The 25946-nt window shown below is 43.1% G+C and overlaps 1 protein-coding gene across 1 annotated transcript; it reads right to left on the bottom strand.

The window, feature by feature from the left end:
- Window positions 1-2968: 2968 nt before the first annotated feature.
- On the bottom strand, window positions 2969-16552 carry LOC106581187 (transcriptional adapter 2-alpha). Its single transcript, XM_014163083.3, has 15 exons — window positions 16313-16552; window positions 15236-15342; window positions 15058-15117; window positions 14826-14917; window positions 12908-13065; window positions 10695-10783; window positions 10296-10368; window positions 10103-10166; window positions 7921-7964; window positions 5910-6020; window positions 5254-5325; window positions 4862-4994; window positions 4383-4426; window positions 3933-4012; window positions 2969-3583 (listed from the first exon to the last, which is right to left on the bottom strand). The coding sequence occupies exons 1-15, from the start codon at window positions 16335-16337 to the stop codon at window positions 3398-3400; spliced, it is 1338 nt and encodes a 445-aa protein (XP_014018558.1). The 5' UTR covers window positions 16338-16552; the 3' UTR covers window positions 2969-3397.
- Between the last annotated feature and the right edge of the window lie 9394 nt (window positions 16553-25946).

Here is a 25946-nt window from a genome sequence, read left to right as displayed (position 1 = left end):
CAGCTTGGTTTTATACTGTAGTTAAACCCAGCCAGCTTGGTTTTATACTGTAGCTAAACCCAGCCAGCTTGGTTTTATACTGTAGCTAAACACAGCCAGCTTGGTTTTATACTGTAGCTAAACCCAGCCAGCTTGGTTTTATACTGTAGCTAAACCCAGCCAGCTTGGTTTTATACTGTAGCTAAACCCAGCCAGCTTGGTTTTATACTGTAGCTAAACCCAGCCAGCTTGGTTTTATACTGTAGCTAAACCCAGCCAGCTTGGTTTTATACTGTAGCTAAACCCAGCCAGCTTGGTTTTATACTGTAGCTAAACCCAGCCAGCTTGGTTTTATAATGTAGCTAAACCCTGTCAGCTTGGTTTTATACTGTAGCTAAACCCAGCCAGCTTGGTTTTATACTGTAGCTAAACCCAGCCAGCTTGGTTTTATACTGTAGTTAAACCCAGCCAGCTTGGTTTTATACTGTAGTTAAACCCAGCCAGCTTGGTTTTATACTGTAGCTAAACCCAGCCAGCTTGGTTTTATACTGTAGCTAAACCCTGTCAGCTTGGTTTTATACTGTAGCTAAACCCAGCCAGCTTGGTTTTATACTGTAGCTAAACCCAGCCAGCTTGGTTTTATACTGTAGCTAAACCCAGCCAGCTTGGTTTTATACTGTAGTTAAACCCAGCCAGCTTGGTTTTATACTGTAGCTAAACCCAGCCAGCTTGGTTTTATACTGTAGCTAAACCCAGCCAGCTTGGTTTTACACTGTAGCTAAACCCAGCCAGCTTGGTTTTATACTGTAGCTAAACCCAGCCAGCTTGGTTTTATACTGTAGTTAAACCCAGCCAGCTTGGTTTTATACTGTAGCTAAACCCAGCCAGCTTGGTTTTATACTGTAGTTAAACCCAGCCAGCTTGGTTTTATACTGTAGCTAAACCCAGCCAGCTTGGTTTTATACTGTAGCTAAACCCAGCCAGCTTGGTTTTACACTGTAGCTAAACCCAGCCAGCTTGGTTTTATACTGTAGTTAAACCCAGCCAGCTTGGTTTTACACTGTAGCTAAACCCAGCCAGCTTGGTTTTATACTGTAGCTAAACACAGCCAGCTTGGTTTTATAATGTAGCAAAACCCTGTCAGCTTGGTTTTATACTTAAGCTGAGCCCAGCCTTTTTGGTTTTACACTGTAGCTAAACCCAGCCAGCTTGGTTTTATACTGTAGCTAAACCCAGCCAGCTTGGTTTTACACTGTAGCTAAACCCAGCCAGCTTGGTTTTATACTGTAGCAAAACCCTGTCAGCTTGGTTTTATACTTAAGCTGAGCCCAGCCTTTTTGGTTTTACACTGTAGCTAAACCCAGCCAGCTTGGTTTTACACTGTAGTTAAACCCAGCCTGCTTGGTTTTACACTGTAGCTGGGCCCAGCCTGCTTGGGTTTACACTGTAGCTGGGCCCAGCCTGCTTGGGTTTACACTCCCCCCAAGACAAGCTACAGCTCATTGTCAACAGCTTCTGTTGTAATTTGAACAAACTTAATGAGTTTTTTATTCATTATTTCCATGTCACGCTTATTCCAAAAAACATCCAGCCGTTGTATACCGCAGGGTTTCCCAAACCTAGTCCTGGGGCCTCCCCTGGGGGCACATTTTGTCCCCCCCCCCAGCACTACACAGCGTATTCAAATAATTAAAGCTTGATGAGTTGGTTATTTGAATCAGCTGTGTAGTGCACACGGTGGGCCCCAGGATCGAGTTTGGGAAACCCTGGTATACCGCACTTATCTAACTCAACTGCTGCAATAAAACCAGAGAACTCCAGACAACGCAACAAATGAACTTGTTTACCTGGCCATGAGACCCTGGTTTCAAAATGAATGTCCCAGAGCTTCTTACTGCCTGATAAATGTTTTCTCTCGCCCACAGAACCTCATCCTGATTTCCTCCCATGATACCTGACTGTCTACACCCCAAACGACACCCTATTCACTTTATAGTACACTACTTTTGACCAGGCCTGGCCTATGGTCAAAAGTAGTGCACTTTATAGAGAATAATGTACCATTTGGGACAGTCTCTCTTTCCTGTTTCACACTCCTCCTCCTCCATCTTTTCACTAGGAGGTAGGCGGGTGGCAGAGTGTGTATGTCCCAAATGACACCCTGTTCCCTATATAGTGCACTATTTTTAACCTGGGCCCACTTGGAAGGCAGATAAGGGCTCACGTGGCCCCGCAGTCACATTGATCGAGAGCCCAGTCTTTGTACCTGGGAGGCAGCGCTTACACCAACATGCACTGCAGCGGAAAGAAAGTTAATTAAATGCTGACACCTTTTTTTAAACTCTCACATACACCTACAACCTCACAAGAAAAATAACATTAGGCTGCAAAACAGACTTTGTGGCTTCTTCATCCCTGTAAGCAGAGCACATTTCCAGGCCGAAGGCCTCCATTTCAGGAAGCAGCCTCCTCCTTATCATCAAAGGGGGGATCTGGGGCAGTAATCAGATTGTAAGCTGCTCTGACGTGACGCCACTGCTCTGATAATGCCATCAGAGTAGAGAGAGGAGGGAGAGGCCGCTGGGCTGGCTGGCTGACTGGGTCTAGGTGGTAGTTAGCATTAGTCACATAGCTCTCCCTCGTCACACCAAAACGTAGCCATTTAACATCTCAAAGTAAGAGCGCTGATTCGAGGATCAGTTTTGCCTTTTACATCTTAAAGAATAAGATTACATGGATGGGGGAGGGGGTCTGAAACACTATGTATACGATCCCCAGACCCACTCCACTGGCAGAGAAGGAATCAAATCAGAGATGGTGCCCATTGTTAAACTGGGAATCTGGGAGAGGTGTCACTAACAGGACCTGCTTACATAAAGCAACTCAGCACTGATGCTATAATGGAAAGTTGGTTATCATGTAATAGCATTAATAAACAGGTAACTGCTATTACACAATAATAAGTAAAATACTACACCATATACTGTAATACTTTTTACATAAAACATTTTATTACAGGAGAAATAAATACACTGTCATTTTCTCATCTGCTGCTGTGTCACTGACAATAAAGTACTGTACAAATAGGAAGGTATGTCAGTTTGGTTAGAAGTTAGAACATATACAAGGCAAAATGTAGGACCTGAAGTTGATGACAAATTTAGAGACACGATAGAAAAACAAACATTCAAACAAAGGAGGGCCATTGAAACTTAGTTCTCACAGCACGTGACAACATCATTTCACCAAAACAACATGAGTATAAAATGTATCAGTTAGTGTCCAGTCCAGCCATGATCCCTGCTGGAACAGTCCTGACTCTGGATGCGTCCCAAATTGCACCCGGCTCTGGTCAAAAGTAGTGCACTATATAGGGAAAATGGTCCCATTTAGGACACACCCCGTCACTCAGGCTGGCCTAGGCCTTGTTGATGTAGCCCTCCTTGATCAGGAAGTCGTAGATCTTGCGTGTCTTGTTGACGTCGATCTTGATGAGTGCCCGGGCCTGTGCCAGCCGTAGACCACCCTGCCGCCTGCACTCGTTCAGCAGAGCCTGCTTGTACTCCAGGTAGGCACCTGGCACCAGACGCACCACCTGGCACAACTGCAGACAGCCACAGGACAGAGACACCATGTTACATCAACACAATACCAGTCACCATGACCCACTATGACCCCAACCCGCTGTTTATGACTGCGTCCCAAATTCCACTGTATTCCCCAACCCTGCTCCTGGAAAGCTAATGTAATGTTGATTTTCGCACCAACCCTAATCTAGCTGGCCAATAAGGTGAATCAGGTTAGTCACAACTCGGGTGAGAGTGTACTACTAAAAGTAGTGCACTATGTAGGGAATTCATGTACTTACCTGGTGGGGCTGAGAGCCTTACATCCATAGAGATCCTAGAATTCATATGTAATAGAACGGATTTTATATGCAATTCTATTTGTACCTCTTTCTCCCTGTCGTTGAGCTTCTCTGTCCCTGGCAGGCCAGTCAGGTTGAGAGGAGGGGCGCATCTTCTGCCTGTTGCTGTGGAACAATTAATCACACATTTAAACAGACATACAACCTGACTGTTCAGTTGTTTTAAATGACAAACTGACAGGTTGATGAATCCAGGTAATCCGTTTTGTTGGAAAAGAAAGACAAATATTTACAATAGGCAAATTAGTGTAAATGGATGGAAATGACTGAGTGTATATAGATGTGTCCTACTTGTGCACTGGAGGTTACAGAATGACAACGGAAAGATAAAGCTAGAGACAAAAACACATATCGGTCCTGTTTGTCGAGCATATTTCTGAATGAGTATCTCAGAGAATGCATTAACATGACTCCACCTGTTGCCATGACAAGAAAAGTCGGAGAAGGGAGGGACTGGGAGATGAAGAGTCCTTACCTGATGTGGTGATGGTGGTGACAACAGGAGTGATACCAGCGTCACTGTGAAGTGAGATAATAGCGTCACTACAAGCAGCACACACACAATTCTCACTCTCTGGGATCCTCGTCCACAGAGAGAATGAATCATCACACACACTAGCAGTTTTGTTCTTTATGAAGAATAATTATCAGAACTTGGAGAATACCCAAGAGCTGGGCTTAAGATAAACAACAAGAATAGCTCTACATAAAAACATTAAATATCAAGCACTACTTGTTGCCGTTAGAGCCAAGCACACAGTAAACTACAGAGTAGGTGGGTGGTATCTCAGTTATAGTCCGGTGCTAGCACCCCTAATTCAACTAGTCAACTTATCAAGCCCTTGATTAGTGGAATCAGGTGGGCTAGTGTTGGACTTGAACATGAATGTACAACCACAGGGTTCAGAGGAATGGATTGTAAAACACCGCACAAGAGTAAGGAGGAAGGATTACATGGCAGCCTGTTTGCTGAGCCACTGCTGGCAGGCCCGTCCGTCCTGAATGTACTGCAGCACATCCACTAGCATGGTCCTCTTCCTCCGCTCATCCTCCCGCACCTGCTTCACACGCTCATACACCTTGGCACCTGCAGGGGGACAGAGGAGGGAGGGAGTTACTGGTCCAGTCAGTCAGCCCTGGGTCCTGGCTGACACAAGGGAGTTACTAATGAGGCTCTGGCTCTGTCCCAAAATGCACAATTTTCCTACAAATTGTACTACTTTTTAGAGCTGTATGGGCCCTGGTCAAAAGTAGTGCACTAAATAGGGAGCCATTTGGGACACAACATCTGAGGGGGACTGTCTGGCAGTAGGCGTGATGGGGTTAAATGGGTAGACTGGACTCACTGCAGAAAGACTGGATGCCTGCTCTCCTGTACTCCTGTAGCCTGCCGATCTCTCTCCTCAGCTCAAACTCCACTGAAAGACAAGGAGGACGAGGTCAATGAGGCCTGTCCACACTCACCTCACCGGTCTCTACTGCAGACAGGCGGAAAGACAGACAGGCAAACGAACAGAAAGGCAGACAGAGAGGGAGACAAACTCTTTACCCCTCAGATCTGTGCTTCCCAACATCAGACCAGAGTTGTAGCCCAGGCAGGCTCTACGGCTGTTCTCTCTGACACAACAATGGAGTAGCGCCATGCTATTCTGAAGCCCCAGCCCTTTAATCAGAACGAGATGATGTCTCATCCCCAGACACGCACAGAAATGCACAGACACACGCCTCTCACTCAAAGGGAGTTCACACATCCAGTCATGTGACCTCCAGCAGGCCAGCCGTTGGGGTCTGCTGCTGCGTAAGGACGGAAGATAATCTGACAGGCTCATTACTACGCCGATGACCTTAGTTTTACCCACAATATTAAACACAGGGGAACACTGGATGTGTGACTGCCCTCTGTGTAGCCGGAGGGGGAGGGGTTGGAAGAAACAATTCTATTGGTGTTAACATCAAAATGTCTACTGTGTGTGCATGTAAAATATCATAATGTCAAACTCACATGCATGACTCTCTATGAACTTGTCGTGTTCGATGGGGCCCACCACCCTGGCAAAACGTCTCATAGCATCATACAGATCCTGTACCTCCTTAGGGTAGCGACGCTCCAGAACTGGAAGACAAAAACACAATGATCATGTGATATGTAGCTGTTATTGTAGAGCAGGGCTGCCCAACCCTCTTCCCGGAGATCTACCGTCCTGTAGGTTCAGTCCAACCCTCTTCCTGGAGATCTACCGTCCTGTAGGTTCAGTCCAACCCTCTACCTGGAGATCTATCGTCCTGTAGGTTCAGTCCAACCCTCTTCCTGGAGATCTACCGTCCTGTAGGTTCAGTCCAACCCTCTTCCTGGAGATCTACCGTCCTGTAGGTTCAGTCCAACCCTCTTCCTGGAGAGCTACCGTCCTGTAGGTTCAGTCTAACCCTCTTCCTGGAGAGCTACCGTCCTGTAGGTTCAGTCTAACCCTCTTCCTGGAGATCTACCATCCTGTAGGTTCAGTCTAACCCTACATACCTGACTCAGCCAGTTAAGGTCTTGGTGAGCAGTTAATAATTAGAATGAGTTGGTAAATTAGAGTTGGACTGTAAACTTGGTAGATCTCCAGGAAGAGGGGCTGGCAGCCATGTTGTAGAGAATATGACAGCAGTGATCTGTATTGGAGATCTGAATCACATTCAATATTGTTAGATTAGAGGCTTTTGAGGAACACCAGAGGAGGAAATGTCCAGACATCGCACATTGAGTGACCCCCTTGCATCAATGAGATACTCTACCATGGCCAATGGTAAAGCTTCCCCGATGGGCAGGTCACCCCATACCCCCCTACTCACACCCCTTCAAGGGCTGCTGCTGCTCTCCTTTCAAATCATTGCTACAGTGTTTGTGTCCCAAACGGCAGTATATTACCTATTTAGTCAAAGCCACTTCATACTTTGTGCCGTAAGACTCTACCTGTATACCTATGGTATATATTGAGTGGACTCTGGTGGCTTTGCAGACATGGCGATTTCTTGGATAGTTCTATATTCAGTTCACAGTGAATGTGGGGTAGTAGTATGACAGCAGCTCATGGCTGGTGGCCCGCACATCTGTGTCTGTCTTCAAGCTGGCAACTGAGTTCCTCATTGATTTGTAGGCTGTACGCTGATAGGAACGTGTAGATAGCAGCAAAACACACACAGGTAGAGTCAATGTCCTGCTGAGCTAAGTCAAAGATTTGAAACACTCCATAACAGGAATGGGCTGGTGGTCCTGAGGTACTGATGTCTATAAGGGGAGTGAGACTGTTGGTCAAACTGCCTGGAGCAACAGCATGATCAGCCCAGGCACAACACGTAGTCACCCAGGCTTGGAAACGGCTTCTATTACCGTGACACGCACACTTTGACAGTCTCCATGACAACCAGGCTGCAGCTCCACGGCAACACTGGGTTCTCTTTTGTCTTGAAAGACTAGAGAGATAAGAGGAGAGAGGGGGAGGAGGTGGGCGGTAGTGACTGGAGGCTGGTAAATAATAAATAAAACATAAGGGTGTCCTCTTCCCCCCCATAAAACTACAGCCAATTTCCCAGGGCACGACCTGGAGATAGCACTGCACTGGGCAGTAAAGGAAAAAGAGAAACTGATTGGATACATCTATTCAGGGAGTCTCTTGCCTTCCCATCTCCCATGAATAAAAAGTGGGACATGAACATTGATTATATTACCAAGCTAGATGAAACACTGCCCATGGAGAGGGGATCAATAAGAGCTCATAAAGCTCCAATACAGTTGGTCATTAGACCTGCAGTGTTCATTTCATAGGCATCTATTCATAGTGGAGCAATAATTATGCTGTCGCACTGGGCTCAGCTTCCATCGTAAATAAGAGCACTGGCAGTGCCTCCGGGGTCACAGGTTACTGTTGATCATTATTGCAACCATGGATACATATTCAGTCTGGGTGTTATACTAATGCCTGGTCTCCTGGTGGTTCTGCAGCCCAGCTCTAATCTGTTAGGAGAGCACTTACTCTGGAACTTCCGCAGGTTGATCAGTCCATGGTCCCGGATTATCCTGGAAGACACACAACATTAAGACACCAAAGCCAAAAATATGGACACCGTCCATTGGTAAATACCAGTCAACTCTCAGGCTGGTAGAGTGAGTGAAAACAGCAGAGGGTTTAGACTGACATTTATTGAATGAGTGATGGTACCATATAGCTGTTGAACCTGAACCACATAGCTTGAAGTTGTGATATAGAACAGCTTTGCAACAAGTAGCCTTCCTGTGATGTTAAACAGGACCTGACAGTGAGGCCTACTGCGTCTGTGAACTCTGTGGCCTGCAGGTCACTGCCTTGGGCCTTTGCCATTAGACCACTCCCAAGTGGCGCAGCGGTCTAACATGCTGACCAGACCGGACACGTCGCGTGTCGCAAAATATATTTAGAAATCCATGTTATTCAATTATTGTGCGCGCCAACGAGCGTCTGCATTGCCAAGGGCTAAAATAGAAGCAATTCCTATTTCAGACGCATATCGCACTGCAAGTCCTGCCTCTCCCATCTCCTCATTGGTTTATAGAAGCAGGTACCCACGTGCCATCTCCTCATTGGTTTATAGAAGCAGGTACCCATGTGCCATCTCCTCATTGGTTTATAGAAGCAGGTACCCACGTGCCATCTCCTCATTGGTTTATAGAAGCAGGTACCCACGTGCCATCTCCTCATTGGTTTATACCCACATGGGTGATTAAAAGATAAAATGTTTTGCCGGTTGTCGTGGTAATACTATGAAAGTGTAGAAGTGATCACCATATAAGTTCAAAGATGAAAAAGCCTGGGAGGAGGAGAGATGACTAGAAACGATTTGGTTGGCTGTTTTATGTGTGGATTAATTGTCGCAGTAGAGGACCTTGTGCATTTCAGGTAAAATAACAACTCAATATTTATATCACAGGACAAATTAGCTAGCAACAGCAAGCTAGCTAAATAGGACAAATTAGCTAGCAAGTGCAAGCTAACTAGCTAAATTGCCAACATGTTTAATGCTTTTCGACCTGTCCCCAAATTAAATGTCATTGGTTCAGAGTTTGTTTTGATATTTTAACCTGCGTGTCGTGATCGTGTTTGGTGTGGGGTGACAAAATAAATGTATGCACGATAGCGCACGCACGCAGCCAGTTTGGGTTCCGTGTAAGGCACTGCATCTCAGTGCTAGAGGCGTCACAACAGACCCTGGTTCAATTCAACCAGCTGTGATTGAGTCCCATAGGGCGGCGCCCAATTGGCCCAGCGTCGTCCGGGTTAGGGTTTAGCTGGGGTAGGCTGTCATTGTAAATAAGAATTTGTTATTAACTGACTTGCCTAGTTAAATAAAATAAAAAATGTCACCAGCTGGGGGTGGGCAGCTTGAGGGGCAGTGGGGAGGCTAGCAGTGTTTGCATCCCAAATGGCACCCTATTCCCTACATAGTGCACTACTTTTGACCAGGGCCCACCAAAAGTAGTGCACTATGTAGGGAATAGGATGCCATTTGGGACATATCCAGACATGCATGGTCCTGGGAGCTCTGGCCAGCTAACATACCATACCTGCCTCACATGCCATTCCACAGAGTTAGGGAAGCAGCAACTCGTTAAGTCTGATTTAATGATGGATGCATTACCACATGAATGGACTGACCACCGTGGCCAAGACCAGTACTGACACACACTGAATGGGGCAGTGGACGGAAAGTGACAATCCATGAACATCTCATATTCATCTAAAAAGGTGGCCAGGTCAAACAATACATATATTTCAGTTGTGTAATGTTTAAGCCTTTCAGCATTAATAGCAACCGGTGATTCTGAACCAGTGCTTCAGTGATTAGGGTTAGCTGACAAGGTACAAATCTGTTGTTCTGCCCCTGAACAAGGCAGTTAACCCACTGTTCTTAGGCCGTCATTGAAAATAAGAATTTGTTCTTAACTGACTTGCCTAGTTAAATAAAGGTAAAATATATATTTTTTTATCTTAACAGGCTAGTGTAGAGTGTTATGTTACTTGTGTAGGTATCACATTTCTGATTTTGGAAAGCAATTAAAATGTAATTGTGGCAACATTTGCAGAGTATTACAGGCATATGATGAAGGGCAAAGCTTTAAGAATTTTGACCTGAATAAGTCCATTACATCTTCATAGTTAAATGCAAAACATTTCAACTTACTTCTTTCTTCTTCCTCTCTCCTTTAACCTTGAATGGTAAATGTCAACAACGGCAATCTTCAGCGCTAGAAAGAACCAGACAAATATGTCAGACAAGGCAATGATGATATTAAAACACAGTACATGTACAATCAACATAAGCGGGGTTGGACTTTTCTCTCAATTCAAATACAATGATAGCACTTTCAACTCACCATGTAGTATGTCTGAGTCATCATCCACAAAATCAATGTCTTTCAGATCCCACTCAGCATAGTTGTCAAATTCCTAGACAGGATGACAAATAGCAGGAGAGAATCACAGAGGTACAAGGAGATGAGTCAGAGTTCAATAAGACTGCAGTGAGGCGGCCATCAGGAGAACTAATATCTTCATTCATGCATGGGTGGCAAGGGTTCTGTCTTGGTGATCTTTAAGTAATTCCTATGATTCCAATCATAATATGCCAGGAGTATGAGAACATACTCATTATAACATGGGGATATATTCCTTGAACATGCAGAACAGAAAAATGGAATGTCTATGTCCGACTATGGCTCGTGAGATTGGAACTACTAAAGGCATGGACGCTTTAAGACCCTAGTTCCTCTCACCTCCATGAAGTCTGCTCTGGCAGGCATGTATCCAGCCATGTCTCGAGACAACAGGGAGTCAAAGGTGGGCCTGGGGGGGTCATCAGTAGCTGGGAGGAAAACCAACAGAGTATTTTTACCTAGTGATCTGAAAAGTCTATCATGACAGTCAAGTTATTACTGTGTAAGAAAGAAAGCATAAATGAAGAACGATGTAGTTGCATATCAGATAATAAATGAAAAAAAGCCATGTATTCCTCCCTGCCTTTATCAGCTGGACATCAAATCAAATGTGTGCTGAACACAACAGGTGTAGGTAGACCTTCCTGTGAAACGCTTACTTACATGGCCTTAACTCTATTTCTTGAAATGCATTGTTGGTTAAGAAAATATTTACTAAATAAACTAAAGTAAAAAAATAAAAAGTAACACAAAATAACAATACTGAGGTTATATACAAGGGGTACCAGTACCAAGTCAATGTGCGGGGGTACAGGTTAGTCGAGGTCATACACAAAAGTCTATCTTTTAAAGCATACCCTAAATTGTACACTGCTCAAAAAAATTAAGGGAACACTAAAATAACACATCCTAGATCTGAATGAATGAAATAATCTTATTAAATACTTTTTTCTTTACATAGTTGAATGTGCTGACAACAAAATCACACAAAAATAATCAATGGAAATCCAATTTATCAACCCATGGAGGTCTGGATTTGGAGTCACACTCAAAATTAAAGTGGAAAACCACACTACAGGCTGATCCAACTTTGATGTAATGTCCTTAAAACAAGTCAAAATGAGGCTCAGTAGTGTGTGTGGCCTCCACGTGCCTGTATGACCTCCCTACAACGCCTGGGCATGCTCCTGATGAGGTGGCGGATGGTCTCCTGAGGGATCTCCTCCCAGACCTGGACTAAAGCATCCGCCAACTCCTGGACAGTCTGTGGTGCAACGTGGCGTTGGTGGATGGAGCGAGACATGATGTCCCAGATGTGCTCAATTGGATCAGGTCTGGGGAACGGGCGGGCCAGTCCATAGCATCAATGCCTTCCTCTTGCAGGAACTGCTGACACACTCCAGCCACATGAGGTCTAGCATTGTCTTGCATTAGGAGGAACCCAGGGCCAACCGCACCAGCATATGGTCTCACAAGGGGTCTGAGGATCTCATCTCGGTACCTAATGGCAGTCAGGCTACCTCTGGCGAGCACATGGAGGGCTGTGCGGCCTCCCAAAGAAATGCCACCCAACACCATGACTGACCCACCGCCAAACCGGTCATGCTGGAGGATGTTGCAGGCAGCAGAACGTTCTCCACGGCGTCTCCAGTCTCTGTCACGTCTGTCACATGTGCTCAGTGTCAACCTGCTTTCATCTGTGAAGAGCACAGGGCGCCAGTGGCGAATTTGCCAATCTTGGTGTTCTCTGGCAAATGCCAAACGTCCTGCACGGTGTTGGGCTGTAAGCACAACCCCCACCTGTGGACGTCGGGCCCTCATACCACCCTCATGGAGTCTGTTTCTGACCGTTTGAGCAGACACATGCACATTTGTGGCCTGCTAGACGTCATTTTGCAGGGCTCTGGCAGTGCTCCTCCTGCTCCTCCTTGCACAAAGGCGGAGGTAGCAGTCCTGCTGCTGGGTTGTTGCCCTCCTACGGCCTCCTCCACGTCTCCTGATGTACTGGCCTGTCTCCTGGTAGCGCCTCCATGCTCTGGACACTACGCTGACAGACACAGCAAACCTTCTTGCCACAGCTTGCATTGATGTGCCATCCTGGATGAGCTGCACTACCTGAGCCACTTGTGTGGGTTGTAGACTCCGTCTCATGCTACCACTAGAGTGAAAGCACCGCCAGCATTCAAAAGTGACCAAAACATCAGCCAGGAAGCATAGGAACTGAGAAGTGGTCTGTGGTCCCCACCTGCAGAACCACTCCTTTATTGGGAGTGTCTTGCTAATTGCCTATAATTTCCACCTGTTGTCTATTCCATTTGCACAACAGCATGTGAAATGTATTGTCAATCAGTGTTGCTTCCTAAGTGGACAGTTTGATTTCACAGAAGTGTGATTGACTTGGAGTTACATTGTGTTGTTTAAGTGTTCCCTTTATTTTTTTGAGCAGTGTATTTGTTGTATGGCTTCAGAATTCTACTATAACTTGTGTGACAAACAAACTCTCCTTATTACTATAAAGAGAGAAATCCAGAGGAGTAGGTGTGTATACTGACGTTTGAAGGGAATGGCTGTGTCTGCAGTACGGGCCTCCTCTATCTGTCTGAGGTTGAGCAGGGTGGAGGAGAACAGGGGATTGTTGATGAAGTTCTTCATGTAGTGGGCCTCACACTCCTCCTTGTTTTTGGTGCGCATCTGATACGCCACATCCTGCCTGTGCAGAGTCAAACAGGAAAGTGACAGTTATGGTTTTGATATCAATTTGAACATGTTAATATTGATATTGTCAGGCAGTACAAGTGAGGGATGCTACGAAACAAATCAGACTGCAAATGGCACCTAGTCTGCAAGTTTGTAATACAGTTGAAGTAGGAAGTTTACATACACTTAGGTTGGAGTCATTAAAACTCCTTTTTCAACCACTACACAAATTTCTTGTTAACAAACTATAGTTTTGGCAAGTCGGTTAGGACATGTACTTTGTGCATGACAAGTCATTTTTCCAACAATTGTTTACAGACAGATTATTTCACTGTATCACAATTCCAGTGGGTCAGAAGTTTACATACAGTAAGTTGACTGTGCCTTTAAACAGCCTGGAAAATTATGTCATTGCTTTAGAAGCTTCTGATAGGCTAGTTGACATAATTTGAGTCAATTGGAGGTGTACTTGGGGATGTATTTCAAGGCCTACCTTCAAACTCAGTGCCTCTTTGCTTGACAGCATGGGAAAATCCAAAGAAATCAGCCAAGACCTCAGGAAAAAAATTGTAGACCTCCACAAGTCTGGTTCATCCTTGGGAGCAATTTCCAAATGCTTGAAAGTACCATGTTCATCTGTACAAACAATAGTACGCAAGTATAAACACCATGGGACCACGCAGCCGTCATACCGCTCAGGAAGGAGACGCGTTCTGTCTCCTAGAGAGGAACGTACTTTAGTGCGAAAAGTACAAATCAATCCCAGAACAGCAAAGGACCTTGTGAAGATGCTGGAGGAAACAGGTACAAAAGTATCTATATCCATAGTAAAGAGTCCTATATCGACATAACCTGAAAGGCCGCTCAGCAAGGAAGAAGCCACTGCTCCAAAACCGCCATAAAAAAGCCAGACTACGGTATGCAACTGCACATGGGGACAAAGATCGTACTTTTTGGAGAAATGTCCTCTGCTCTGATGAAACAAAAATAGAACTGTTTGTCCATAATGACCATCATTATGTTTGGAGGAAAAAAGAGGAGGCTTGGAAGCCAAAGAACACCATCCCAACCGTAAAGCACGGGGGTGGCAGCATCATGTTGTGGGGGTGCTTTGCTGCAGGAGGGACTGGTGCACTTCACAAAATAGATGGCATCATGAGGCAGGAAAATGATGTGGATATATTGAAGCAACATCTCAAGACATCAGTCAGGAAGTTAAAGCTTGGTCGCAAATGGGTCTTCCAAATGGACAATGACCCCAAGCATACTTCCAAAGTTGTGGCAAAATGGCTTAAGGACAACAAAGTCAAGGTATTGGAGTAGCCATCACAAATCCCTGACCTCAATCCCATAGTAAATGTGTGGGAAGAACTGAAAAAGCGTGTGCGAGCAAGGAGGCCTACAAACCTGACTCAGTTACACCAGCTCTGTAAGGAGGAATGGGCCAAAATTCACCCAACTTATTGTGGGAAGCTTGTGGAAGGCTACCCAAAACGTTTGACCCAAGTTAAACAATTTAAAGGCAATGCTACCAAATACTAATTGAGTGTATGTAAACTTCTGACCCACTGGGAATGTGATGAAAGAAATAAAAGCTGAAATAATTCTCTCTGGTGATCCTAACTGACCTAAGACTGGGAATTTTTACTAGGATTAAGTGTCAGGAATTGTGAAAAACTGAGTTTAAATGTATTTGGCTAAAGTGTATGTAAACTTCCGAATTCAACTGTATATGACACTTGAGCGAGAGAGTCAGTGTGTGTGTCTACTTACCAGTTCCCAAAGCCACAGTCCATGACTGCTTCCAGAAGGGCCATCTCCTCCTGTGCTGTCCAGCTAGGTTCCAGCACAGGGAAGTCTGATGTCTGTGTGAGGGAGGAGGCATGGTATTGAGCATGATCACAATAGTTTTGCCAGAAGCATACTTTTGGTAAATAATGGATAACTGAAGAGTCAATATTATATATGTTAATCAGAATGGACAGCACAATTACCAATGTCTTACCATGATTTCATACTTGTGATTACTCTCATGTTTCTTGAACTCAAACCCTCTGGTAAAACACTGAAACATATTTGGATAAAACAATTCAAGTGTCAGTAGAGATGCAAAGTTATCAAGCTAGGCAAAATGTATCAACAGTTTTATGCGCATGCCCGAGGAAGCAATGTACGCCCCTCACCTGGAGACACAGAAGGAAAGGTGAGGGTCCACACTCTGCACATTTTATGTAGGGTTCCACCAAGTTAGATGAGCAACCTCGACATGGGGGCTTGTCAGAAGGGTCATCTGAAAGACATAAATCGGCATCCATGCGCATGAAGGCGTAACAGCTAGCTAGTTAACCTGAAAAATGTCCTCAGTGTATGCAGCCAGTGTCTGGCCATTGAGAGCACAGGGAAGAAACCACTGAAACCCGGTTGTGCATGCCCTGAGAGGAAGAAAGTCAGGGATGTTTGCATCATTGAGAAGGGTGAAGAAAGTTGCACAGATCTCATCGAGGCACATAAGGATTGTATGAAGGCGCTTGGATTCAAGATGTAATATAACTCCATATAATAAGTGTGTTTCGTTGGTGGCCGGCTGTCCAGGAGACCGGGGATATTCCTCGTTTGTATTTATACTGCAACCTGAATGGAAGACGTGATCGCTGCAAGGATGATGTTCCACTGAGTGAAATGTGTTGGCTTAATGCTCAGATTTTCTGAATGATGTGAATCTTGTTCTGCTGATTAGAATTAAATGCATGTCCTATGAATAATAATGTTAAAAAAGTGTCATCTGAAAATAAGTCAGAGTTATGTCGCAAAACTTGCCAGTTTTACTGGTAAGAATACGTACAGACTTTAGATACTGTAAATCCTCTGTTAAAATATGTGTTATTGGTCAGATTTAAAACCAGCATCATAAATTTAGCAGTAGCTAACAACACAGTTAACGTTAGCTAGATAATGTAGCTAGCTAGGTACTTAAAGTCGGAAGCTAGGAGACAATTAAGTGATGGATTAGTTAGCTGGTTGAATGGATTAGCTACACGAAAGAAAATTACACATGTAGTTTAGCTAGCTAAACGGCTAACTCTGGGCTAATTGTTAGAAATCTCGCTAGCTGAGTTGCGTTGCCTTCTACCTAGCTAACGTTAGCTAGCTATGTAGCACGACGAGCTGAGCAATAAGCTAGTTAGATGGATACCGATATTTCGTGCAAACTATTTATGCTTGTACGCTGTTTTTAACTGTGCATTTTAGCCAACACTTACTTCCAAAAGATGCCAAGTGGTCCATAAGATCAACCAAACAGCTGAAGCCTGGATTTGTTGTTTGTTGCCAATGTGTATTGCTTCGCGTTCGATTAAGCGTGTCTGAAAACGCAGCGTTGGCGCAACTTTGTTGATTCTACACATGGAACACACCTACACTGTTTGAGGAAAAATGGTACGCAGCGTCATCTTCATATGTGTGCAACAAACTTCAACATTCATCTTCTGCTACCATTTCTGTAAAGTCGTCTACGCATACAATTTGATGCATTTGTTCGATAAATCAGAACGCGCTGCAAGTTGATGTAAGGTTACTTCTGGTGTACCAATACGCAAACAATGTCGGTATGATCGAGGGGATAATATGGCTAGATCAATGCACTGTATTCGCGCAAATGCTGCACCTTTCATGCTCAAAATAAAAACATTTTGAAGTCTAACTCATGTATCTGCAACCAGAGTGGGACACCAGGGTCATTAGTGTTATGCTATGCCTTTTCTGTCCCCAGTTAATAATACCTCTTATTTAGTGTAAAATATAAAGTTAGATGTCCTTTGAAATAAAAATACAAAGATATGGATCTCAAAGGGAATTTTATGCATTTTGACCATTTTGTTTTCAGTGGATGTTGACGTTTTTGACATGTCCCCGGTTGCTAATTCATCAACTTCAACGATAAATATAAGCAATTAAATAATAAAATATTTATTCATTATTTTATAGTCCTACTTAAAATATCTGTCATCAATATTTTTTTTCTCTCATTATTGTATTTATAGTTTTTTTCCTGTGTGTGATTTCACTTTCCACCCTGTTAGTTTGCAGTAATACTCCTTTAAAAAACAGCCCCTTCCCACAATGATATCACATTCAAGAAGTGTCAATTATTTTTTGGGCGAAAAAACAACAGTGCATAGCTATGTAAGTATCAACACCCGGTTTTAATCTATATTTTAATGTTTCATGATGTTAGTCAGTATGTCTTACTCTTAAATTTCCACCCTCTTAGGCTACATTAGATTAACATGTTATACATTTTTTGAATTTCTAAATATTTTTATTTTTTATTTGACCTTTATTTAACTAGGCAAAATATGTTTGACAGAAAAGTTACAATTCTCTTCAAGTGATCCCCATTATGCTAGCTGGATCTTGATCACTCACAGTGCTATGGCTAACTTAGCCTCCAAATTTCCATCCTGTTAATTTGATTGGAGTTCACCTGTGGTAAATTAAATTGATTGGACATGGTCTATATAAGGTCCCACATTTGGCAGTGCATGTCAGAGAAAAAAAAAACAGCCATGTGTTCAAAGGAATTGTCCGTAGAGCTCCGAGACAGGATTGTGACGAGGCACAGATCTGGGGAAGGGTACTAAAAAAATGTCTGCAACATTGAAGGTCCCCCAGAACACAGTGGCCTCCATCATTTTTAAATGGAAGAAGTTTGGAACCACCATTACTCTTCCTAGAGCTGGCTGCCTAGCCAAACTGAGCATTCGGGGGAGAAGGGCCTTGGTCAGGGAGGTGACCAAGGACCCGATGGTCACTCTGAAAGAGCTCCAGAGTTCCTCTGTGGAGATGGGAGCACCATCTCTGCAGCACTCCACCAATCAGGCCTTTATGGTAGAGTGGCCAGATGGAAGCCACTCCTCTGTAAAAGGCACACGACAGCCCGCTTGGAGTTTGCCAAAAGGCACCTAAAGGACTCTCAGACCATAAGAAACAAGATTCTCTGGTCTGATGAAACAAAGATTGGACTCTTTGGCCTGAATGCCAAGCATCATGTCTGGAGGAAACCTGGCACCATCCCTACGATGAAGTGTGGAGGCAGCATCATGCTGTGGGGATGTTTTGCAGACGACACAACAGTAGTAGGCTTGATTACCAACAATGACAAGACAGCCTACAGGGAGGAGGTGAGGTCTTTCGGAGTGTGGTGTCAGGAAAATAACCTCTCACTCAACGTCAACAAAACAAAGGAGATGATCGTGGACTACAGGAAACAGCAGAGGGAGCACCCCCCTATCCACATCGACGGGACAGCGCCTCTTCAACCTAGGCTGAAGAAATTTGGCTTGTCACCTAAAAACCTCACAAACTTTAACCGATGCACAATTGAGAGCATCCTGTCGGGTTGTATCACTGCCTGGTACTGCAACTGCACCACCCACAACCGAGGGTGGTGTGGTCTGCACAACACATCACCGGGGTCAAACTACCTGCCCTCCAGGATACCTACAGCACCCGATGTCACGGGAAGGTCTAAAAGATCAAGGATAACAACCACCTGAGGCACTGCCTGTTCACCCCACTACCATCCAGAAGGAGAGGTCAGTACAGGTTCAATAAAGCTGGGACCGTGAGCTGAAAAACAGCTTCTACATCAAGGCAATCAGACTGTTAAACAGCCATCACTAGCACAGAGGCTGCGTAGCCTAGTCGTTAGAGCGTTGGACTAGTAACCGAAAAGTTGCAAGATCAAATCCCCGAGCTGACTAGGTACAAATCTGTCGTTCTGCCCCTGAACAAGGCAGTTAACCCACTGTTCATAGGCCGTCATTGAAAATAAGAATGTGTTCTTAACTGACGCCTAGTAAAATAAATGGAACACTAGTCACTTTAATAATGCCACTTTAATAATGTTTACATATCTTGTATTACTCATCTCATATGTATATACTGTATTCTATACCATCTATTGCATCTTAGCCTATGCCGCTCTGTCATTGCTCATCCATATATTTATATATTCTTATTCCATTCCTTATTCCATTAGGTATTTGTTGTGGAATTGTTAGATATTGCTGCACTAGAATCACAAACATTTCGCTGCACTTGCAATAACATCTGCTAACCATGTGTATGTGACCAATAGCATTTTATTTGATTTTTCAGCGGCAGGGACTGGAAAACTAGTCAGTATTAAGGGAAAGATTAACAGAGCAAAGTTCAGAGGGATCCTTGATGAAAACCTGCTCCGGAGTGCTCAGGACCTCAGACTAGGGTGAAGGTCCCCCTTCCAACAGGACAACGACCCTAAACACACAGTCAAGACAACGCAGGAGTGGCTTTGGGACAAGTCTCTGAATGTCCTTGAGTGGACCAGCCAGAGCCCAGACTTGAACCCGATTGAACATTTCTGGAGAGACCCGGAAATAGCTGTGCAGCGATGCTCACCATCCAACCTGACAGCTTGAGAGGATCTGCAGAGGAGAATGGGAGAAACTCCCCAAATACAGGTGTGCCAAGCTTGTAGCATCATACCCACGAAGACTCGAGGCTGCAATCACTGACAAAGGTGCTTCAAAATAGTACTGAGTCTGAATACTAAGGTAATGTAATATTTCAGTTTTTTTTGTTAATACATTTGCAAACATTTCTAAAACATCTGTTTTTGCTTTGTCATTATGGGGTATTGTGTGCAGATTGAGGGAAAAAAACGATTTAATCAATTTCAGAAAAAGGCTGTAACCTAACAAAATGTGGAAAAAGTCAACGGGTCGGAATACTTTCCAAATGCACTGATGCACCTAACAGGGTGGAACATACACCTATCAGGGTGGACATTTTGTCAGAAAAGATAGAAAAGGAATTGCTTATGTAAATATTTATTACTATTTACATAATGCATTTATATTTTATGTACCGTATATTTAGATACATATTTGTTTCTAATTACACAAGGCCTATTTACATTTACTTAAATGTGATATATGTAATTGTATATATCACATTTAATTAGTAATTGTAATGTAATTAGCAACAATGTGTGTATCACAGGCGGCTGGTGGCACCTTAATTGGGGAGGACGGGCTCATAGTAATGGCTAGAATGGAATAATGGAATGGCATCGAACACATCAAACATGTTTTACATGTGGTTGATACCATTCCTTATATATATATATATATATATATATATATATATATATATATATATATATATTTACGTCATTTAGCAGATGCTCTTATCCAGAGCGACTTACCATTTACATGATACATTTCTATTTTATGTACAGTATATTTAGATACATATTTGTTTCCAATTACAATGACTAGGCTATATATACAACGACTAGGCTATATATATATATATATGAGTCAGAGATATGGCATTTTCTTTGCAAGTCTGCCTAGAAGGCCAGCATCCTGTAGTTGCCTCTTCACTGTTGAGACTGGTGTTTTGCGGGTACTATTTAATGAAGCTGCCAGTTGAGGACTTGTGAGGCATCTGTTTCTCAAACTAGACACTCTAATGTACTTGTCCTCTTGCTCAGTTGAGCACCGGGGCCTCCCACTCCTCTTTCTATTCTGGTTAGAGCCAGTTTGGGCTGTTCTGTGAAGGGAGTAGTGCACAGTGTTGTACGAGATCTTCAGTTTCTTGGTAATTTCTCACAAGCCTTCATTTCTCAGAACAAGAATAGACTGATGAGTTTCAGGGACAAAGTTCTTTGTTTCTAGCGATTTTTGAGCCTGTAATCAAACCCACAAATGCTGATGATCCAGATACTCAATTAGTCTAAAGAAGGCCAGTTGTATTGCTTCTTTAATCAGAACAACAGTTTAGCCTTTTAAAATGATCAACTTGGATTAGCTAACACAACGTGCCATTGGAACACAGGAGTGATGGTTGCTGATAATGGGCCTCTGTACGCCTATGTGTATATATTCCATAAAAAATCATCAGTTTCCAGCTACAATAGCCATTTACAACATTAACAATGTCTACACTGTATTTCTGATCAATTTGATGTTATTTAATGGACAAAAAATGCGCTTTTCTTTCAAAAACAAGGAAATTTGTAAGTGGCCCCAAACTTTTGAACGGTAGTGTATATAAACTCAGCAAAAAAAGAAACGTCCCTTTTTCAGGACGAGCGTTACACCAAGGCCTGTACTCTGGAGCGGGATCGAGGTGGAGGGTTCGTCATGGTTTGGGGCAGTGTGTCACAGCATCATCGGACTGAGCTTGTTGTCATTGCAGGCAATCTCAACGCTGTGCGTTACAGGGAAGACATCCTCCTCCCTCATGTGGTTCCCTTCCTGCAGGCTTATCCTGACATGACCCTCCAGCATGACAATGCCACCAGCCGTACTGCTCGTTCTGTGCGTGATTTCCTGCAAGACAGGAATGTCAGTGTTCTGCCATTGCCAGCAAAGAGCCTAGATCTCAATCCCATTTAGCACATCTGGGACCTGTTGGATCGGAGGGTGAGGGCTAGGGCCATTCACCCCAGAAATGTCCGGAACTTGCAGGTGCCTTGGTGGAAGAGGGGGGTAACATCTCACAGCAAGAACTGGCTAATCTGGTGCAGTCCATGAGGAGGAGATGCACTGCAGTAACTTAATGCAGCAGGTGGCCACACCAGATACTGACTGTTACTTTTGATTTTGACCCCCCCATTGTTCAGGAACACATTATTCAATTTCTGTTAGTCACATGTCTGTGGAACTTGTTCAGTTTATGTATCAGTTGTTGAATCTTGTTATGTTCATACAACTATTTACAAATCTTAAGTTTGCTGAAAATAAACGCAGTTGACAGTGAGAGGACGTTTCTTTTTTTGCTATATATATATATATATATATATATATATATATATACACACACACCCACCCACTCTACCGGTCAAAAGTTTTAGAACACCTACCCATTCAAAGGTTTTTCTATATTTTTACTGTTTTCTACATTGTAGATTAATAGTGAAGACATCAAAATTATGAAATAACTCATATGGAATCATGTATAAACCAAAAAGGTGTTAAACAATATATTTGAGATTCTTCAAATAGCCACCTTTTTGCCTTGACAGCTTTGCACAGTCTTGGCATTCTCTCAACCAGCTTCATGATGTAGTCACCTGGAATGCATTTCAATTAACAGGTGTGCCTTGTTAATTTGTGGAATTTCTTTCCTTAATGCGTTTGAGCCCATCAGTTGTGTTGTTACAAGAAAGCCTTATTTGGTAAAAGACCAAGCCCATATTATGGCAATAACAGTTCAAATAAGCAAAGGGAAACAACAGTCCATCATTACTTTAAGACATGAAGGTCAGTCAACATGGAACATTTCAAGAACTTTGAAAGTTTCTTCAAGTGCAGTTGCAGAAACCATCAAGCGCTATGATAGAACTGGCTCTCATGAGGACCGCCACAGGAATGGAAGACCCAGAGTTACCTCTGTTGCAGAGGATAAGTTCATTAGAGTTACCAACCTCAGAAATTGCAACTACAATAAATGCTTCACAGAGTTCAAGACACATCTCAACATCAACTGTTCAGATGAGATTGTGTGAATCAGGCCTTCATGGTCGAATTGCTGCAAAGAAACCACTACTAAAGGACACCAATAAGAAGAAGAGACTTGCTTGGGCCAAGAAACATGAGCAATGGACATTTATGGAGATTTATGGTTCCAACCGCCGTGTCTCTGTAAGACGCAGTGTGGTGAATGGATGGTCTCCGCATGTGTATTTCCCACCGTGAAGCATGGAGGAGGAGGTGTTATGTTGTGGGGGTGCTTTAATGGTGACACTATCAGTGATTTATTTAGAATTCAAGGCACACTTAACCTGCATGGCTACCACAGCATTCTGCAAAGATATGCCATCCCATCTGGTTTGCGCTTAGTGGGACTATCATTTGTTTTTCAACAGGACAATGACCCAAAACACACCTCCAGGCTGTGTAAGGGCTATTTGACCAAGAAGGAGAGTGATGGGAGTGCTGCATCAGATGACCTGACCTCCACAATCAACCGACCTCAACCCAATTGAGATGGTTTGGGATGAGTTGGACTGCAGAGTGAAGGAAAAGCAGCCAACAAGTGCTCAGCATATGTGGGAACTCCTTCAAGACTGTTGGAAAAGCATTCCAGGTGAAGCTGATTGAGAGAATGCCAAGAGTATGCAACGCTGACATCAAGGCAAAGGGGGGCTACATTGAAGAATCTCAATATTCAATATATTTGTTTAACACTTTTGGTTACTACATGATTCCATATGGGTTATTTCATAGTTTTAATGTCTTCACTATTATTATACAATGTAAAAAATAGTAAAGATAAAGAAAAACCCTTGAATGAGTAGGTGTTCCAAAACTTTTGACAGGTAGTGTATATCATTTATATATCCAAAAATTGATGTAGCAACTACACATTGCCCTCTTTTAAGTCTATCAAAAGTGTGCAAGTTTGAACATGTGTACATTAGGGCTATGGGTTGAGGAAAAAAAAGCCCCACTTTTATTCCATAGGATGGGATCCGTACTGTTCAGCTGTTGCAAGAGCGCATTTTCACTGGCTGTCAACTGGTTTCAAAAACAATGATTGATAGGCAGCTTAAGCTTCTTGAATTCAACCATTATTGGGTTCAAATACACATTCAGATTTGTGAACAGCCATCCACAACGACCACAATCCGTAAGGCGCAAATAGCTAAATGAGAGAGCAGCAGTGTGATTCACATCAATGCGCTATGTAGATATCAATAATTAGTGATATCCGTATCGCCATAGATTACACTGCTGTCATCCTTACCTCCAAACATTTGTTCAAGTTGGATAATCTTTGGATGCCGACAGCAGTCGTACCATCGGAAGACATTGCTTGGACTGTAGGCTTTTGTAGGCTATTCCTGCTATTCTCCCACGATCCATCAAACATATTTGGAGTGTCATCATAGTGTTCTCTGATTTGTGGTCAGACTCGCTCAGGTGGAACAAATTTAAACATGCGCCTTTTTTCAATGCTGATTTGAATGTCAATGAGAAAGGTTTGCAAAAACATTCTGAATTTAAAAGTAATCCTCGAAGTAAGCATCTAGTTTTTCAAAAGTATCTGTAATCTGATTGCAATATTTTTGCTGGTAACGTACCGGATTACAGTTAACTTTTTTTTTAATCCCTTACATGTAACATCAAGGTCAAAGAAAGACCAACAATACAAATAAAAGGCTGACGAAAGAGATCAAGAAACGTAAAGCCACTTTGGAAAAAGGAAAAGTACAAGAGATTCCAACGCATTAAAGGAAATTCCAAATCTCCTCGCTGAAAAGTGAATGCCATGCTGAAACATCCTCCTGTCCATCCAACCACTAGAATAACCCTTCTGTTGCACTCATTGGTTGAAAACATTAGAACTAAATATCGCAACACCAGAAAAGAAAAGGAGAGGCAGATGATTGCAAGAGTAACTATTGGGAACATAGTGAAGAAGTACCGAATGCAAAGGCTCACCCAGACTACTCTAGGTTTTTCAAAGGAGAGGGCTGGATTGGATGTATATATTTGTACCTTTGTGTGGACGAAGAGAATCTGGGCAACTGCTGAATCCAAGAAGGGATGATGTGAGTCGCATGACTACAGGGAGGAAACAAACTGTCACGCGAAACAAACAGAAGATGCAAAAAAGGATGCTGACAGACAATGAAGAATCTACACAGGAAGTTCCTGTCAGAAAGTCAAGACTCGATCTCCTACTCTTTCTTCTGCACCTTTAGGCCATTTTCGGTTGTGGCACCAACGGAAGCTGACCGTGAGACGTGCCAACGTAAAACCCACGAGAATCTCCAATTCATGGCTAGCAGCTTTTACAGCTGTGGACTTTTGTCATCCAAAAACTGCAGTGAAAGGCACAATGAAGATGCATCAAGTGATAAGTGTGTTGCCAGGTCACATCAAGTACAGAGACATAGCCTGTTCCTGCCAAAAGAGATGAAGGGGTCATGGCCTGTCCCTGCTTTGAGTTAAAAGAAGCAACTTTAGAAGCTGCCGAGGCTCCAAGATCTGTGTGCACCATTGAAACCCTGTGGCGACCAGAGGCCATTCACTCTCAGCATATTGGTCATTAGTGTGTGGTGTCCTACGACAATGAGCCATACCCAGGAATCATAACAGATGTGGAGAAGGATAACATCCAGGTCAAGTGCATGCTCCGTAATGGAATAAACTAATAATTCTGGCCAAGCCCACATGACGGCACTTTTTAAAGGGTCATGTATCCTTATATGTATAACATATTTTATAAACTTTTTGAATAACCATTTTATTAAGCGTGAACACAGAATTATTAAGAGCAAAATGAGTAGGGCTGTTTATCATAAAATGCCTGATTAGTGTTATAAAACTTGAACTAACAATGATTTTCAAATACAATCCAATTGTTTTACATCTTGCTATGTTGTTCTAATGCAATACTCGTGTTTTAATAATCTGTTTTTCTGTTGTTTAACAAACTTAGGTTGACAATGTTGTCAAAAAGACAAGGAAGTAAATTGAAAATTAACTAAACATTTTTTTTTTACCATTTCACAGATTTCAAAGTTCATAAAATATCTTTAATTGTTTAAATATTTTGTTAATTATTGGTGTTAGTTCCACCCTGTTATTGCTTTCTACCCTGTTATGCTTCATTCCACCCTGTTAGGTCAGTGTTTTAAAAATCATAATTGAACAATTCCATCAGCTGTTATGTATATCTTTGTGGTAACTTGTAGAGATAGAAGGGATCAATTACAAATGCAAAAATGTTGACCAAATTCTGTTGTTATTCACTCTTATTAGGAAAAATGTGGTGCAAATGAAGCGCTGTGTAACGATCGTCTGGAAGAGGGGACCAAGATGCAGCATGGTA

Source organism: Salmo salar, chromosome 20, assembly GCF_965601325.2.
Source record: "Salmo salar chromosome 20, fSalSal1, whole genome shotgun sequence".
Classification (NCBI taxonomy): domain Eukaryota; kingdom Metazoa; phylum Chordata; class Actinopteri; order Salmoniformes; family Salmonidae; genus Salmo; species Salmo salar.
Note: the sequence above shows the minus strand (reverse complement) of the source record. Positions and strands in the feature narration are given on the sequence as shown.

Excerpts from the sequence above, each read along its gene's own strand:
- LOC106581187 (XM_014163083.3), bottom strand. The coding sequence starts at position 16,337 with ATGGACCACTTGGCATCTTTTGGAA. Across the intron at positions 14,918-15,057 it reads ATCACAAGTATGAAATCATG|ACATCAGACTTCCCTGTGCT; the intron begins GTAAGACATTGG and ends TCCCTCACACAG. Across the intron at positions 3,584-3,932 it reads TCAACGACAGGGAGAAAGAG|TTGTGCCAGGTGGTGCGTCT; the intron begins GTACAAATAGAA and ends GGCTGTCTGCAG.